Genomic DNA, 15,342 nt, shown 5'->3' with positions numbered 1-15,342 from the left:
GGGGGGGGGGCGTCATTGAAAACAGGGAGACATTTTTTTTGAGTCCTGCAGAGGTAAAACCTCAGTGATGACGTCCTTTGGGGGAATGAGGGAGGTGGTCGACATGTAAAAGCCAAATGTGTTGCATTCCCCCCGTCCCATAATTTATACATTATATTATTTTATTATGATTATGCGTTTTCTTTTGTTCTATTTGCAAATTTTTAGCATAGGCTAGACATACATATATATATATATATATATATATATATGTTTATTACGTATACATATATATATATATACAAATATATTTCTTTATTTGAGGAATTGCCAAAATTTACAGTTAATAGTTCTACACGCTTAGATTTGCATTAGATGGCAATCTTTCTATTCTTTAGTCCCAACATAAACGATTTATCTCAACAACTATCTCTCAGCGTCTACAAATCCGAGTTCGTCCAAACTACACCCACAGCAGCAACAGTAATTGGGAAGGGCAGGGAACCACACTTCAGTAGGATTGACGAAAAAGGAGGAGCAACAAAACACACGCGCAACCCAACAAAAGAAAGAATGAAAAATTGAAAGTGTATAACGAGAGAGAGAGAGAGAGAAAGAGAGAGTCCTCATTAATAATTTCTAAATTAAAAGTATATAACTTCAATCTAGGCTTAGTCTTTTACATGTGAGTGTGTGTGTGTTTTCTATGCTATTACTACTACTATTATTATTAATTTTATTTTGTTTAAAGAAGAGCTAAAGTGCGACAAATTGTAAATAAGCGTTGTTGTATCATTTGGTTCGCCCGCATCGTCCCTCTAGCCACGCAGCAGAGCATGAGAGTTTAAGAAACCAGCAGAGGAGAAGGAAAGGAGCAGTAAAAGTTGTTTGCCAAAAAAAGAGGAAAAAACAAGAAACTACAAAATATAAGTCAACAATAATTATAATAATAATAACAATATGGTAAAAAGTAAACTTTGTTTCTCAAATAAAACAAAAAATTAACAAAAAACACTACTTATTTCGCTGAGAAACATGAACAGAGGCAGCGAACGAAGGGAATAGAACGACTAAAGAGAGAGAGATGGAGAAAGTCGAGCTATAAATACATATATATATACATATATATGCATATAAAAGTAATAATAAATCGGAAGAGCAAACAGCGTTAAAATAAAGGAAAACATTTGTTTCAAACAACAATTATTTGTGATTTTAAAACATGAAATGATAAATCGACGATGCGATGTAGTAGGACAGCATAATATTAATAATAATGATATAAATCTACTATAATAATACGAATAAAGTTTCATTTAAACACTAAAAGTTAGTGCTTTTTCTTTGTTAATTATAGCAACAACAAAGAGGATATATTTTACAAATTGCTACTCTATATGTACGCTATATTTAGTTATGCAGAAAATAATAATTACAATTATTTATGTGCATTATGTGCAAACAAAACAAAAACCAATAAAATACCAGCAATTACAAACAAAATCAACAAACTCGAATCCATTATTCAAATTTCCCCATCGTTGCTGGGACCGATTTAGATTCAGAATATAGTAAGAGATTAGTAAATGTGTTTAGTTTTTCTTCTACTATATGATATAGCACACCGATGTCAATGAAACTTCGCAATATAGTGTGTAATATTAAAAACGTGTAATTACAAAGTTTATTTATGATACCAAAGTGTTTTCTGTACGAAGACTGATTTTTTCACCAATCGTTCCTATGGCAGCCATAAGAAATAGAAAACCTTTGATGAAACTTCAGAAAATGGAGGCTATTTAAAACCCATGTATACCAATTTAGTTGTGATACGAATATAAACACACAAGTGTTGACTAATTTCTCACCGTTCGTTTCCATATAACATGATATAGCTATATACATATGTATGATTTGAAATAAATTTCATCTGCATATGGATATCTTGTTGCTAAAAAAAATCAATCGCGCCTGGAACATCCCTATCTATATTAATAACTTTTTCTTCCATAGAGAACTTGTTTAATAATTTGTATGTTTGTATATTTATTGGAAATACCTTAAGAAGACTTGGGCGTAGACTTAGAATTTGCGCCTCTTAAGCAGCTCTGGGCGCCAGTTAACGGGATTTGTCTCCTCACTAGCCTCCTCGTCCTCCTTGTAGACCTTGATGGTCTTATCCGCCTCGGCAGTGATCAAACGCGTGCCCGACTGATCGAAACACATGGCAAATATTCCGGCCTCGCTGTCCATGGAGCCGGGCTGCACGGGTGCTTGGAAGCGCTGGAAATTGTATCCCGTGCGCCAGTCCCAGAAGAACATGGTGCCATTGTCTCCGCCCGAGACTAGAACACCATCGGCATTGGCCGCCATGCAGTTGACAATTGCAGTGTGTCCCGAAATGTTTTGGATGAAATTACCCTCCGGACAACGCCACTGTTTGATATTGTCCGGCGAGGCAGAGGCGAACATATATAGTGTGGGGTGGAGGACAATGCTGCGCACGGATTTCTTGTGATTGGTGAGCGTGCAGACGCTCTTGCCGGCAGCCAAGTCCCACAGACGTACTGTTGAGTCGTGGGAACCGGTGATGATTTGTGGATTAGTGGCCTGTGCCACCACACTGGCCACCGTATTGGTGTGCCCCGTCAAGGTATGGACATTGGCTTTGGTGCGCATGTCCCAAATGCGCGCGGTTGAGTCACGACCCGACGTGGCTAACACATCGATGGTCGGATGCAGTGCTAATGAATAGACGGCCGATAAATGGCCATGATAGTGTCTGATGACCTTGTTGTATTCCAAGTCCCAGCATTTAACCTGACGATCCTCACCACAGCTGAACAAATACGGATGCTTTGCACTGACTGCTAGGCCACGCACTGTACTGACATGCCCGGTGAGCGACAGCTTTAGCTTGCCACTGGCCAAATCCCAAATCTTGATGACACGATCGCCGGCGCCGGTGGCAAACCATTCGTTGCCCGGCTCAACGGCAATGCAACGTACCCAGCCCAAATGGCCGGAGATGACACGTGAAAGCTTCCAGGGTGCATGCCACATCGGCTTTGGTATTGTCGGTGCTTTCTTTGGTATCAACTGCAAATTTGTGGCACCGAGGCCACTTGTATTATTGCCACCGCTATTCGGTAACGAGGCACGCACCAATGATGTGTTGGTATTGAATGACATTTTGTCGGCACCGCGGCGCGCATCCCCAGCATTGTGTTTAACCACTGCCCCCGCACCACCCGTCCCCGTTGATGTTGAAGATAAAATTGTTGTTGTGGTGCTGCCGTCTGTGATAGCAAGCGGTTTGTCAGCGGCATGCGCCTTGTCGGACTTCTTCCCATCCAGCGTTTTGACCACGCGATGTGCTACCAGCCCATAACTATCTCGCGTCTTTATTGACCGTCTCAGTTTTTCGCTGTAAACAAAACAAAAGAGTCAAAGGCTGCCGTGAGACACAATCCACTCTTTACTCACAGTTTCTCGTCGATTTCAGGCAAGTTGCCTTGATTGGACACAAATAAATCGTGCGTGCGTTTTAATGAACGAAAAATTAGCGTATGGACGCTATGCTTTTGTACATCTTCCATATTTAATTGGCCAAATAATGCATTAAACTAACACAAAATGCGGCTTTCGACAAGCCGGGAGACATTCACAATAGATACCGATAAGCGCTAACCCCACGCTGTTATCGGCTTATCGTTATCGTTTAATCGTAGCCTGTGTGATGCAAGTAATGTGTATTTTTAAAATGAAAAGCGGAACTGATCTTGCAAAGAGCTAGAAAAATGAAGACCCCATCCACTTATTTCCTCCCCAAACTATCAACTGAAAAAAGTCATATACACAGTTGTCGTTCTTTTCTCAAGCAAATCGTTTTTTGTTTTTTTTTATTAGTTAGCTGGTACCGGCGAACCAGAAGCAGCATTACTCGATGATAAAGATGAGGACGTTGGCGACACAGATGTTGATGACGTGCTAGCCGCAGCGTGCGTATTTTCCGGTACCGGCGACGGCCTCGTGTTGAAGAACTGTTTGATCTACATACGTACACACACACAAGCATGCACGCACACACACAGAGAGAGGGATACATAATCGTAAAGATAATGTCAGATAGGGGCCTATGAGAACAATCGATTTGTATTCTTACAATTCGTTTGATGTAGTTGCACGAGGTTTCGTTGTTCGAACTGGATACAACATTGTCCACACGGTACGGCGGTGAGATGGTTACTTCATTTAAAATCTGTATGTTCGGTCCCTGCCAGGACACCTCATTATACTGCAAAAGATAGTTCGTTTACTAGAGATACGTAAGATACATCGATTACGAACCCCGTATTGTTTAGCTATCGCTCTATAGAGTTCTTGTGCTTCTGGACTGACATCTGCGTTTTTCGACTTCAGAAAGTCCTGTCTTCTCTCAACTGTTTTCCGTAGACGCATTTTCACCTGCAAACCAACAGAGATATATGGCATGAATAGAAACTAGAAAGCTACAGTATTTTTGCGGCTGGCACCTGCTCCAGATTAAGCTTTTGCGGATCATCGATGCAATTTCCATTGCACTCTTTGATTAGTTGAACGTTGCTGCATAGAGAGAGGTTCAGCACATAGACATCACTCAATTCTTCCGCAGATTTCGAGTGGCATTCTAATAAGAGGCAGGGAAAGAAAAAGAAAACGCAAGAAAAGAGACGCAAGTCGATGTAGGGAAACCACTACTAAATGGCTGATTATAGAGTTAAACCAAAAAATATATACATATACATATGAATGTATGTATTTAACCAAATGCTTATCAACACTTTCACTTTGCAAGCTACCGTTACAACGTTACACAAGTAACGGCGTTTTAGGGTTGTATTTGATTTTCGTTTATTATTATTATTGTTATTGTGAAAGTGAGTGGTGAGAGGAATAAAAAGGATACTCAGTATTAGCATTTTTGTATATTGATCGAATGCGAGCACTTCGCCCTCCACTTCCTCATTAAAACAGGTCGTGCACAGAACTGTGGAGCCGATAGTAAAGCAGTCGTTTACTACATTAACAACGGCAGTGCCGACAGCGGCCATTTTTAATTGGTATTACTGCAAATAACTTTATCTTGATCGGTGATGGCTATAGCTAATGTGAGTGCGATCTCTGGCCGATATGGACGTTTATGCTTCAGTATTATGATTGCGATCGTTGTTCAGCCCCCTTTTCCTTGTCTCTGACAAATTGTTTACACAACATGCACACGTATGCGATTGCAATTTTTAAAATGTTTTTTGTGTTTGCTTGTTTGTTTGTTGTTAATGTAATTGAGCGCGCTGCGTTCTTATTGTTTATAACATCTGTTGCTGTTGCTTTTGTTGTTGTATCGGTTGTATGGTACGTTCACTTGCAACGCCAATTCGCTTTCACATTCACACGCTCTTGCCTCTTCTATCGTTTTTGCTGGCTAGCTAGCTGGCTCGCTGACTGGCTGGCTGATGGTCTGTTCGGTCGGCAACCAGGCAGAGGCAGGCAATGGCAGCAGATAGTACACACAATCACAAGCTGATTGCGCTCCGTGTTTTTTTGCTCAAATTGTGATGCGTTTGCTAAATATTTGGGCTCTGGCGGCTGCCGAAGTCGATTGCGCGTCTCGGAGGCGAATTGGATGATTTTGTAATTGAACAGTGGACAATATATAAGTGCTGCGTATGAAAAATTTATTGGTCAACACACGGAACAGCAGCCAAAAAGGAGGCAGAAAAAAACGCAGTGTTGCGTTTTATGCTGCAAGGGCTACACAGTTATGTTTTTATATGCGGCGATAGCGATAGTTATGCAATGTCTCTGATTGGAGTTCGACAATCGGCCAGTCGATTGCGCACATAAATCGATAGATTTACTATCGCACGCACCACACGCATCTGTACTATTTTACAGCATTTTACTGTTTTCATTATGCAGCCACACTTAAATATTCACAGCTTGTGTTTACCCAAAATTTAGAGTTAGCGCCAAAAATCCATTTCTATTTGCAAAGATGGTCGAGCCGAAGACACCGAAAACGCCGACACAGCAGAAACCAGCCCAACGAAAGCCCAGTGCTGACACATTCCTGCCCCTCAGCCGTGTCCGGACAATCATGAAGAGCTCCATGGATACTGGCCTAATAACCAACGAGGTGCTCTTCCTCATGACCAAGTGCACGGAACTGTTTGTACAGCATTTGGCCCATGAGGCGCATGCATTGACAGCCAAACAGAAAACCGGCACCGGGACCAGCGATACCGTCAAATACGAGCATCTGTCGCAGCTGGTAAATAGAAACAAAAACCTGGAATTCCTCCTGCAAATTGTGCCCGAAAAGATTCGCGTGCACGAATTCCAGGAAATGTTGCGGATGAATCGTTCCGGTGTCAGTGATGACGACGATGAGTCCGGCTCGGGCTCCGATTCGGATGAATAGGCCAAAGCGCCCTCTAATCTTCCGCTCTTCTCTCAAACACAAAGTTAGATGCATTTGGCAAACGGTGCACACAGAATGGGGGACAGAGTGAGGAAATGCAACTTTATGGAAATGGTATATTATTCCCGCTATAGCTAATTGTAATTATATTTATGTATGTATATCTCTCTTAAAATATTTTAATAAATTTACACATAACTTATGTATATCCAATAAAAGAGGTCTTTAGCTCTACGATGTCAGAACGGCTGCTCTCCTTTAAAAAGTCTTTTCCCGTTCGAAATCGGTTTGCAAGACTTAGTCTCTTCTGAATGCTAGGAAGTACGATCATAATTCATATTCTTTCTTTTTTGTTCGTATAAGTTAAGTTTCTCTGAGTGTATGTTGTTATCCAGCTGATCTGCCATTTGAATCATTGTCATATAATATCTATTCAAATGGCTATCACATGCATATGTATGTATAAGTTTTTATGTAATAATGTGGAACTACATACGGAACTCTATCTCCTTGAATTGCCTTTCAAATTATTGCCATCAATTCCCATCCATCAGATTCTCTTTAATCAATCCCCACTCGAGTGCTTTGCAAACTAAATTCAAATAGTCGTGATTTCAAGAGTACTTGATCATTTATCAAATATAACGATCAGATAAACATACACATATAATTGCACTTGAAATCTATTACAAATACAGATTTAAAAAAAGAAAAGAAATATAATTGGTCTGCCGATTCAGTTAGATCTTGAGATTAACTCCTGGATAGCCCTTGGCATTGAGTCCGGTCACCTTGTAGGTGGTGCCAGCGGGCGCGGGCTGATCGAATTTGGCCGCTGTTGTCACATAAAGTATATCCAAATCGGGACCACCGAAGGTAGCCGAAGTGATCTGCTTGGTGGGGAACTTGATCTCGAGCAGCACTTTTCCGGTGCTGCAAATAAAAACAAAAAAGTAGATTTATGAACACACATATGAACTAATCAACCGATTTCTGCACATTTTTAAAGATTGTCCTCGGCAGTTGCAATCCTATAACCTTGAAGAGAGTCTATATGATTTCGATCTATAATTCTATAATTATGAAGACAGCTTCTAATCGCCTACTACAGTAATTTCTTAGAATGAACATACATAATTGAAATAGAATGGCATGTCTGATATTTCCTACACAGACCAGCGCTGATACTTTCTGTAGTGTGACTATATCGGATGCTAAAAAGGCGCACGTAAAGCTGAATTGTGGATGTGGGACGTGAGACACTAGGCATAAAGAACCATCACAAATGCGTCAGAAATATCAGAAGGACTTCATCCAATTGAGTTGGCTTTTGAATCATTGTTGGCAATTCATCTTCATCAGTCCCCATTCGAAGGTATTTTTATGGGAAACTTGTTGTTAATAACCAATTCACTCATTCGTCAAACAGTATAATTAATAACCGCACGATTTCTCTACTTCACAAGAATATAGACCTACCGTGGATCCAGCTTGTAAATGGTGTGACCATTAAAGGTGGCCACATAGATGTTGCCGTCAGTATCGATGGTCATGCCGTCGGGCAGGAGATGGTCCTTGGGACTGGTTTTGCGCAAATCATAAATAACTTTGGGATTGCCTGTTGAGAAGTGTGAGAAGGGAATGTTGTAAATACATAGGTAACGATTTTGAGATATCACTACTTACTAGCTACGCCGGTCTCGATGTCGTAATCATAGGACTTCACCTCATAATCGGTGGTATCGATGTAGTAGAACTTCTTGTTCTTCTCATCCCAGGCTAGGCCGTTGGAGATGCCGACATCGGTCTTTACCACCGCCAGCTGCTTGCCCTGCTCCCAGCGATATAGCTCGCCATGGCGATGCTCGAACTCGTCCCCAATGTAGCGCATAGTGCCAGCAAAGAGACGACCTCGGGGATCGGTTTTGGCATCGTTGAAACGATTTGCCTCGAAGGCGGCCTGAACCTCGAAAAGCGTGCGCTCCACTTTCGCCACCGGAGCCACACCATCCCAGTTAACAATAACGACGCGACGGCCACAGCCCACTGCGAACTCCTGGGGCTTACCCTCGATGGGCAGCACAAAGCCGGCCAATTGCTCGCCCTCGATCTGGGCCCGATATGTCTTATTCTGTTTGTAATCGTATCGCAACAGGGCGGGCGCCTCAATGTCCACAAAATACAGACTCTGTCGGGCCGCATCCCAATGGGGACCCTCGCCTAAGCCGGCATAGGAATCGGGCAGCGGTTCGATCTTGTAAGACATCTGTGGGTAATGATACAATGATATATAGGTTAAATATTGACTTGAAGTCTTTTTTAAAATCTTTATTCCTTATTTAAGATAATAATTAATGTAAATTGCAACGAATAGTCCAATTCAAAAAATTTAAAAGCTTTTGTTTGCGAATAAAACTAAAAAAAATATCAAATTATTCGATAACAAATACTCGTATATAGTGAATATATTAGGGTATTCCTGCAACAGACTTTTCAGTCTGCGTTTTTAAAAATCTTTACATATTGAAGTCAAACTTTAGGAGGATGGTTTTGTTCACCAATTAAAGATAACCCTTTTATAAAACCTGCTTAGAATGCAATATTTAGTCGATGTTCATCAATTACGTAATCTTACATAACACTTTTTTACATTAGTTATGATTGATTAATAAAATGATGATTTAGATTTTTTAAGTTTTTCGGAAATTAACAAATAGTTTTAAAAATTTTAAAGCAGCATGCTTAAGAAATAATGTGAACTAAAGACTTTGAAATTTTGATGTGAAGTTTTTTAATCATTTTTGAAACTCTCTAGTTGGTTTATTTCCAAGATTTCTAAAGTTATTAAAAAAAATGGTTAACTCAATTTCCATAAGTTTATTAAATAATAGAAGCATTACATTGTAATGCATTTCTTAAAGTTAAGCAAAGTCATGATAAATCGAATTTCCTAGAAATAACACTTTTCATGTCAGAATGTCTTTCTATTGCCTATCAAAAGTATGCGTGAAGAGGCAAGAGCAACATTTTTGAGAAATTTTCTAAAACTCGAAAGCTGGTACAAATTTGTCATGATTGATTTTAAAATTCATAAACGATTTTTTCTTTCGTTTTTGCTTTCTAGCGCACTCATTTACGGGCTTTAAATGTATGTACATACATACATATGTATGTACATTTGTAAAGGCTAAGAAATAGTGCGCACAACAGTAACATCACACACACACTGACACCACATTACCGTTAGACACAGCGTGCCAATAAACGCGAGTATTCTGAGCACTGTCTGCATTTTACAGTTACTGCTGTTGCTGTTGTTGTTTTTACTAAGTAATGCTGACACGGCGCTCGTCTGATTGAATCTTAAGCTGCGACTGAAGTTGCAGCTCACGGCGCTGGAAGCTTTTATTTGAGGAACAACAACGACGAAGCAACAGCCAAGTTCATGCATCTGTATATGTATGTATGTGTGTGTGTGTGTGTGTGTGTGTGTGTGTGTGTGTGTGTGTGTGTGTTTGTGTGAAGATGTATGTATGTGTGCTTGTTTGTTTATTACAAGCCGCACAGCTGGCCAGCTGCTGTTGTGACGTCATGCCCTTCACTTACTCACTGCCTGCCTGAGCCGCTAATTGTGTGTAAATTGAAACTCTTTGATTTGCATTGTTGTCGCTGTTGTTATTATTATTGTCGCTGTTGAGCGCGTTTAAATATAATTGATATTTGTTATTGAAATGAAATTGCAAACTTGTAACTTCTCGCTTGAATTATGTTCAGTTACCAACTCTTTTAAAGCGGCCCTCAAAGACAAGGGGACTGAAGAATTGTAATTAAGTGCAATTTAGAAAAAAAAAAACTTCAGCAAAACGTCTTCGTCAAAAGTATCTTCCTATAATTTCCTTCACAAAATTTCCTTTCCAAAACCTTCAAAGTCGAACATATTTAACAACAATTACCATCATGTTAGATTTGACTTCTAAAGTTATAATAATCTTCAAGCAAGGGCGTTTGAAAGACTTTCAATATCATGTATGTATGTATGTACGTATGAGGGTATATTGTTCACAAAATATGAAACTTAAAGAAAAAAAAAAAAAAAAAATTCAGTATTGATAATTGAAAAAGATACGAGCATAGCTCAACAGCTAGTTATAAATTTTGTTGAAATACATTTTAAAATTAGCAACTGTGATCGGATCTCCTATTTGATTTGCAGATCCTACTATTCCGAGATAATGCAAGCACATTGAAGTTTATCTTTTCGATTTCGTTAACACATCCTTTTGCGTAGAACATACCTTTGGTATTATTAAGTTTTGGAGATCTCTCACAGAAAACACAGCGCGGACAAGCAACGAGTTAAGACTGAAGCTGAAGCGGGTAGCCAAGAATCTTTATATAGCCGATTCTGGCAGCAGCCGGGCCTATACTTCAATAAAGTCAAATGAATACGAATATATACTTGGGGCCCCACAGTCTCTGTATGTGATAAGCGCTCGTGATAAGGCCTGTTGACATAATACATACAGATATGTATACTCATGTATTCATATGTACATACGTACGTATGTATCCACTCATTGCGGAATATAAAACCAGGCTGGGGATCGCTCGTCTACCATTTTAATCAGTTCAAGTGCTAGTTTGCCCGATGGTGGAATGACAATACATTTATTTTATATTCATTCTTTTTTTGATTGGAGGGTGCGAATTCTCTGCCCAACCAAAAAGCGCGGCGATTATAGACATACAAGTAATGGGAAACTAATGAATACTGAAATCGGAATTGTATTAGCTTTGTCAAGCTGGTGCATTTTGAGAAGGTTTGTTTATTTGTACATAGATCAGAGAAAAAGTTTACAAATGAGTTAGGAGTATTAAATATTTTATTTAGTTATGATAGACACGTGGCGGGGGGATCTATAGAGTCCTCTTCTTATGCTAAGCACTAGATTGAATTTGACTGATTGCTTAGGTAATTAAAATGCCTTAGTTCCAGTTTCAGAACAGTAAGCTCCAACTAAATGCCAGTCGACTCCTACACAATTAACCGAAATGCGGACCCATAAAATATGTTTTACTTTTGAAACAAATTCGATCATTAGTACTTTAATTACCATTATTTACTCAACCTGGTTGTGGTTTGCTATTACTTTTCCGATCAAATTAAATTTATTTATTTTGTTTATTAAGCTAGCTAGTGAGTTATAACCCCAAGTAATATGTTCAACTTATAGTAAAAGCGAAGAAAGCCTACGCATTTTTCTACACTTCTCTGATTTTGCACAACAATTTTGAAGCCCCTATTCCTCCTAAGTGGTTGAAAAGGCTCTAAGAGAAAACGATTGCAAAATTTAAGTTTGAAATTTAAGAATATTTCGCAAATGGTGCATTAAAACTGCGTAGTGTGAAATATGTATCATCATTATACAAACATTATTTTTAATTAATCTTTTTTAATGTCATGGAATTTGTTCCAGGAGGTTAAACTGTCAATGGAGAATACTATTTACAAGTTTATGGTCGAGAGTTGTTTGCTTAAAACCCGAATATTGCACGACAAATTTTAGATGAATTAATAAATTTAAGCCCCCTGATCTATCTTTGTGTGAACGTTTTTTGTTCCCAAAACTAAAAACTGCAATAAAACGGCCTTTTTTAGATGACGTTGCAGCCATTGCAGCAGCAGTATTAAAACTCTATGGATAAATTTGTTGATCGTTCCAAACGTTATATTCAGTTAAATGGATTATATTTTGAATAAATTTTGTATTTTATAACCAAAAATGTCGGTTATTTTTGGAGCATACAAAAAAAGCATTTGATTTTAAGCAACAAGTTTTTGCCGGCAAGTTTTCATATAGGTTTAGATTTCCGGTCTAAAGGGGGTGATAAGTCGCTGTTTGCAAACACTGGGATAAATAATAAGTATTATTTATATTATATTAATTTAATTGCGCTCTTATCTCTCATTTGCATTCCACTGTGGAGGCGGCTAAAGGATGCTGGAATCAGTGGCTCGTGCTTATACTTGTATACATAATCATATGTGTTTATGTACTTTAAGATGCACGAGTATGCGTGTCTGCTCTTTTAGCTCTGCACTTTAAGCTGCTGATAGGCCCAAGAAGAGGGCGTCGAGATCAGCCCCTGACAATAAGCTATTTATATATAGTACAAATCTGTACATACATGTATAATTTGCTTCCTTTGTAAATTATGCGACGGGGCCCATTCTTATCGCGATATTCCACCTTCTGACTTGCAAGACAAATACGACACACAAACATACAAGCCTCGAATAAATAAAATAAATGGTCTTTTAATTAATTTGTCACAAGATTTATGGCCGAATTTGTGTTTGTTAATATTTTATTAGACATGCAAATCTTAATAAATAGCAAGTCATTCAATCGGACTATATTGAAAACAAATCGCTATTATATGTACTGGATGACGGTATAATCCGGCCATCCCGATCGCTTTACAATTCGTCAGTGTGGATTGTTCCACAAAAAGGCAGATGCCTCTGGACAACAGAAGTTCAGAATGGTAATAGATTATAGGAAGCTGAACACAGTAACAATACCAGATTCCATATTCCATATCTGAAATTAATGAAGTTCTAGCCCAACTCGGGAATAACAAGATATTCTCTGTTCTAGATCAAAAGAGTGGATTTCACCCAATCCCTCTGACACCCTCCGATTTCTCCGTTAATAACGGAAAATACGAGCTTACACGATTCCCATTTGGTCTAGAGAATGCTCCAGCAATATTTCGGCTACGCTCAATGCGATCACATCGGAAAAATATGCTACATTACATCGATGAGATTATCATATTCAGTAAAGATAATGAATCGCATATTAAAATCTTGGATATAATTTTTCGAACCTTGAGTTTTTTCAAGATAGAGTAGAATTCCTTGGGTTTGTTATTTCCGACAAAGGCGGGAAAACGAATCCAAAGAAAGTGGTGGCTATTGCCAACTATCCGCGACCTAAAATATTGAAAGACCTGAGAGCATTCCTTGGTTTAGCCGGATCTCATAGACGGTTTATTAGAGATTTCGCTAAGATTCCAAAGCCACTTAACTCTCTTTTAAGGGGGGAAGATGGACGAATGTCCAAAAGTGAATCTTCAATTAGACTCGTTAGAATGTTTAGTTATTCGTGGATAGACTGTTGTCAATTTTCAATGCGCCCAACCCAAGGTGGAAGACAAAGGTAACTCCCATTACTGTTATGACGAATTATGCAGTATAGATGTCGATTTCGGAGAAATATGAACAGAACCAATCAATCAGCATGACGAGAGAAATCGATCTAGACATGTCCGTCCCTCCGTCTGGATGAACGCAAGGATCTCAGAAACTATGAAAGCTAGAATAACCAAAGTTGGCATCCAGATTCTCCTAGGTCCGAGAAAGGACGATTTTTTTTTTTTAATTTTCCCCTCTCTCCCCCGCTACAGAATTTCAATACCGTCCACATTTCAAATGCTACCTAAACCAAACTTTGCACACATAATTTATATATAATTATCTACTGTTATTTAAAATTTAATTCAATTTGTGATTGCGTGATTTGCTCGCTCATGCAACAACAAAGAGGTACAATGTTTTATCAAAAAAAAAAAATAATAATAATAATAAAAAAAAAAATACTGTCAATTTACCTGCTAAAACAATGCTTCTTTGACTACCAAGCTTAGATCAGACAGAGGCCAGGTATCACTGTTTGTTAGTAGTTGGAAAAATTGCAGCTGTATTGTATTCAGAGTGCAACATAAGTGTATTTTTAGGCTTCAAAGAAGTTTATTTCATTAAGCATATGGTTTATTACAGTGTTCACTTGGAATATTTCATTTATGACTGGGACATAGTCCTTGGTTTAATACAACCAGCTTATATAACTTTGCCGTATAGGCCAGAGCGCACAAGCGGTTTAGGTGTATTGGTGTGAGGGAAATAAGGCAGAAAAGGATTAATACAATCAGATTGAGTATCTTTGCCGTATATATGGTTGTTAATACAACTTCTACAGGCCAGAGTTGCTCAAAAAGATCTTTAAGTATTAGTGTAACTGCTAAGGCTCCTTTGCCTCTTTTGTGGTTGTTTAAACTTAAGGGTTAGGGAGCATTAGCAGACGATTTGCACGTGGTAGCACAGGATTTGATTAAAGGTAGCAGGGGGTCTCTATATTGAGCTCTATTATTTATACTGAGAGGATTTTCAGTTGCGGAATAGCTTGGTATTATTGGAGTATGGAGAGGTTAATTATCTGGAGTTTAGTTTTACATGCATGCAACATTCGTGCAATTTTACGCAGACATACACTTACATATTTACACATGCGTGCTTTTACTCTTAATTATATTGTCTGTAAAAGTCAGATTTGACATTTGAAAGGATTGTACTGATAGTTTTGTACTTAGACCTTAAAGCTATTGACAATTTTTGAATAAAAGCGCTGCGTCTCAAAGTGTTCCATATTATGATAAGTCTTGGCTTTAACGTAGGTAGAATGGCGGCGATGAGTTCACGATTCAATACTGCTCATTCTTTTTTCCATGCCACTTCTGCCAGGCTGGTAGTCAGGTATGTACATCTTCTGTTGGCATTGCTAAGGAATAGGAGCATAAGTATAGTTTCAAAATGTCGTTAAGTCTGTGAATAGCATACCATTATAGCGAGTGCAACGGCCGTTACTGTAGCGCAGGCGACCGCATACAAATTACTATGCAGACCTGGCAGGATTCGTGAAAAGAATCTGTTTACTTTTGCGTTCAGCAGTCATCCGCTTTGGTTTGCTTTTTATGGGAACGTTTCAGCCTCTTATGAACGGAATTTGTTTATCCGGGATACTGACATGATCCAACACACAATTAAACGCGGTTGT

General features: G+C 38.8%; 4 protein-coding genes and 1 long non-coding RNA gene across 7 annotated transcripts; 2 read left to right on the top strand and 3 right to left on the bottom strand.

Annotated features, from left to right (window-relative positions):
• Positions 1 to 31: 31 nt before the first annotated feature.
• LOC115633215 lies at positions 32 to 1,308 on the top strand. 2 transcript variants are annotated; one of them, XR_003996329.1, is made up of 2 exons: positions 32 to 664; positions 734 to 1,308. It is a non-coding gene; the product is annotated as an uncharacterized LOC115633215 (long non-coding RNA). The 2 variants fall into 2 exon arrangements; XR_003996328.1 differs by having other exon boundaries at positions 731 to 1,308.
• Positions 1,309 to 1,997: 689 nt separating this feature from the next.
• LOC115633214 (pleiotropic regulator 1) lies at positions 1,998 to 3,618 on the bottom strand. The gene is made up of 2 exons (XM_030530600.1): positions 3,466 to 3,618; positions 1,998 to 3,406 (listed from the first exon to the last, which is right to left on the bottom strand). The coding sequence occupies exons 1-2, from the start codon at positions 3,576 to 3,578 to the stop codon at positions 2,062 to 2,064; spliced, it is 1,458 nt and encodes a 485-aa protein (XP_030386460.1). The 5' UTR covers positions 3,579 to 3,618; the 3' UTR covers positions 1,998 to 2,061.
• Positions 3,619 to 3,847: 229 nt separating this feature from the next.
• Positions 3,848 to 5,687, bottom strand: LOC115633269 (LSM12 homolog A). The gene is made up of 5 exons (XM_030530678.1): positions 4,928 to 5,687; positions 4,515 to 4,648; positions 4,330 to 4,446; positions 4,145 to 4,276; positions 3,848 to 4,031 (listed from the first exon to the last, which is right to left on the bottom strand). The coding sequence occupies exons 1-5, from the start codon at positions 5,070 to 5,072 to the stop codon at positions 3,885 to 3,887; spliced, it is 675 nt and encodes a 224-aa protein (XP_030386538.1). The 5' UTR covers positions 5,073 to 5,687; the 3' UTR covers positions 3,848 to 3,884.
• Positions 5,688 to 5,809: 122 nt separating this feature from the next.
• On the top strand, positions 5,810 to 6,676 carry LOC115633271 (chromatin accessibility complex protein 1). Its single transcript, XM_030530679.1, has one exon. The coding sequence runs from the start codon at positions 6,017 to 6,019 to the stop codon at positions 6,440 to 6,442; it is 426 nt and encodes a 141-aa protein (XP_030386539.1). The 5' UTR covers positions 5,810 to 6,016; the 3' UTR covers positions 6,443 to 6,676.
• A 377-nt stretch (positions 6,677 to 7,053) lies between these two features.
• LOC115633207 (regucalcin) lies at positions 7,054 to 10,832 on the bottom strand. 2 transcript variants are annotated; one of them, XM_030530591.1, is made up of 4 exons: positions 10,738 to 10,832; positions 8,129 to 8,708; positions 7,922 to 8,060; positions 7,054 to 7,375 (listed from the first exon to the last, which is right to left on the bottom strand). In XM_030530591.1, the coding sequence occupies exons 2-4, from the start codon at positions 8,706 to 8,708 to the stop codon at positions 7,183 to 7,185; spliced, it is 912 nt and encodes a 303-aa protein (XP_030386451.1). In that variant the 5' UTR covers positions 10,738 to 10,832; the 3' UTR covers positions 7,054 to 7,182. The 2 variants fall into 2 exon arrangements, with proteins under 2 accessions (XP_030386451.1, XP_030386450.1); XM_030530590.1 differs by lacking the exon at positions 10,738 to 10,832 and adding an exon at positions 9,684 to 9,804.
• Positions 10,833 to 15,342: the final 4,510 nt, after the last annotated feature.

This window comes from Scaptodrosophila lebanonensis, unplaced genomic scaffold (genome assembly GCF_003285725.1).
Source record: "Scaptodrosophila lebanonensis strain 11010-0011.00,11010-0021.00 unplaced genomic scaffold, SlebRS2 tig00001418-arrow-arrow-pilon, whole genome shotgun sequence".
NCBI lineage: Eukaryota > Metazoa > Arthropoda > Insecta > Diptera > Drosophilidae > Scaptodrosophila > Scaptodrosophila lebanonensis.
This window is presented reverse-complemented; position numbering and strand designations above follow the sequence as displayed.

Excerpts from the sequence above, each read along its gene's own strand:
- LOC115633269 (XM_030530678.1), bottom strand. The coding sequence starts at position 5,072 with ATGGCCGCTGTCGGCACTGCCGTTGTTAATGTAGTAAACGACTGCTTT. Across the intron at positions 4,649-4,927 it reads TACAAAAATGCTAATACTGA|AATGCCACTCGAAATCTGCG; the intron begins GTATCCTTTTTA and ends GCCTCTTATTAG. Across the intron at positions 4,277-4,329 it reads CGATAGCTAAACAATACGGG|TATAATGAGGTGTCCTGGCA; the intron begins GTTCGTAATCGA and ends TATCTTTTGCAG.
- LOC115633207 (XM_030530590.1), bottom strand. The coding sequence starts at position 9,734 with ATGCAGACAGTGCTCAGAATACTCGCGTTTATTGGCACGCTGTGTCTA. Across the intron at positions 8,061-8,128 it reads CATCGAGACCGGCGTAGCTA|GCAATCCCAAAGTTATTTAT; the intron begins GTAAGTAGTGAT and ends ACTTCTCAACAG. Across the intron at positions 7,376-7,921 it reads ATTTACAAGCTGGATCCACG|CACCGGAAAAGTGCTGCTCG; the intron begins GTAGGTCTATAT and ends TTTTATTTGCAG.
- LOC115633271 (XM_030530679.1), top strand. The coding sequence starts at position 6,017 with ATGGTCGAGCCGAAGACACCGAAAACGCCGACACAGCAGAAACCAGCC.
- LOC115633214 (XM_030530600.1), bottom strand. The coding sequence starts at position 3,578 with ATGGAAGATGTACAAAAGCATAGCGTCCATACGCTAATTTTTCGTTCA. Across the intron at positions 3,407-3,465 it reads CCTGAAATCGACGAGAAACT|CGAAAAACTGAGACGGTCAA; the intron begins GTGAGTAAAGAG and ends TTTTGTTTACAG.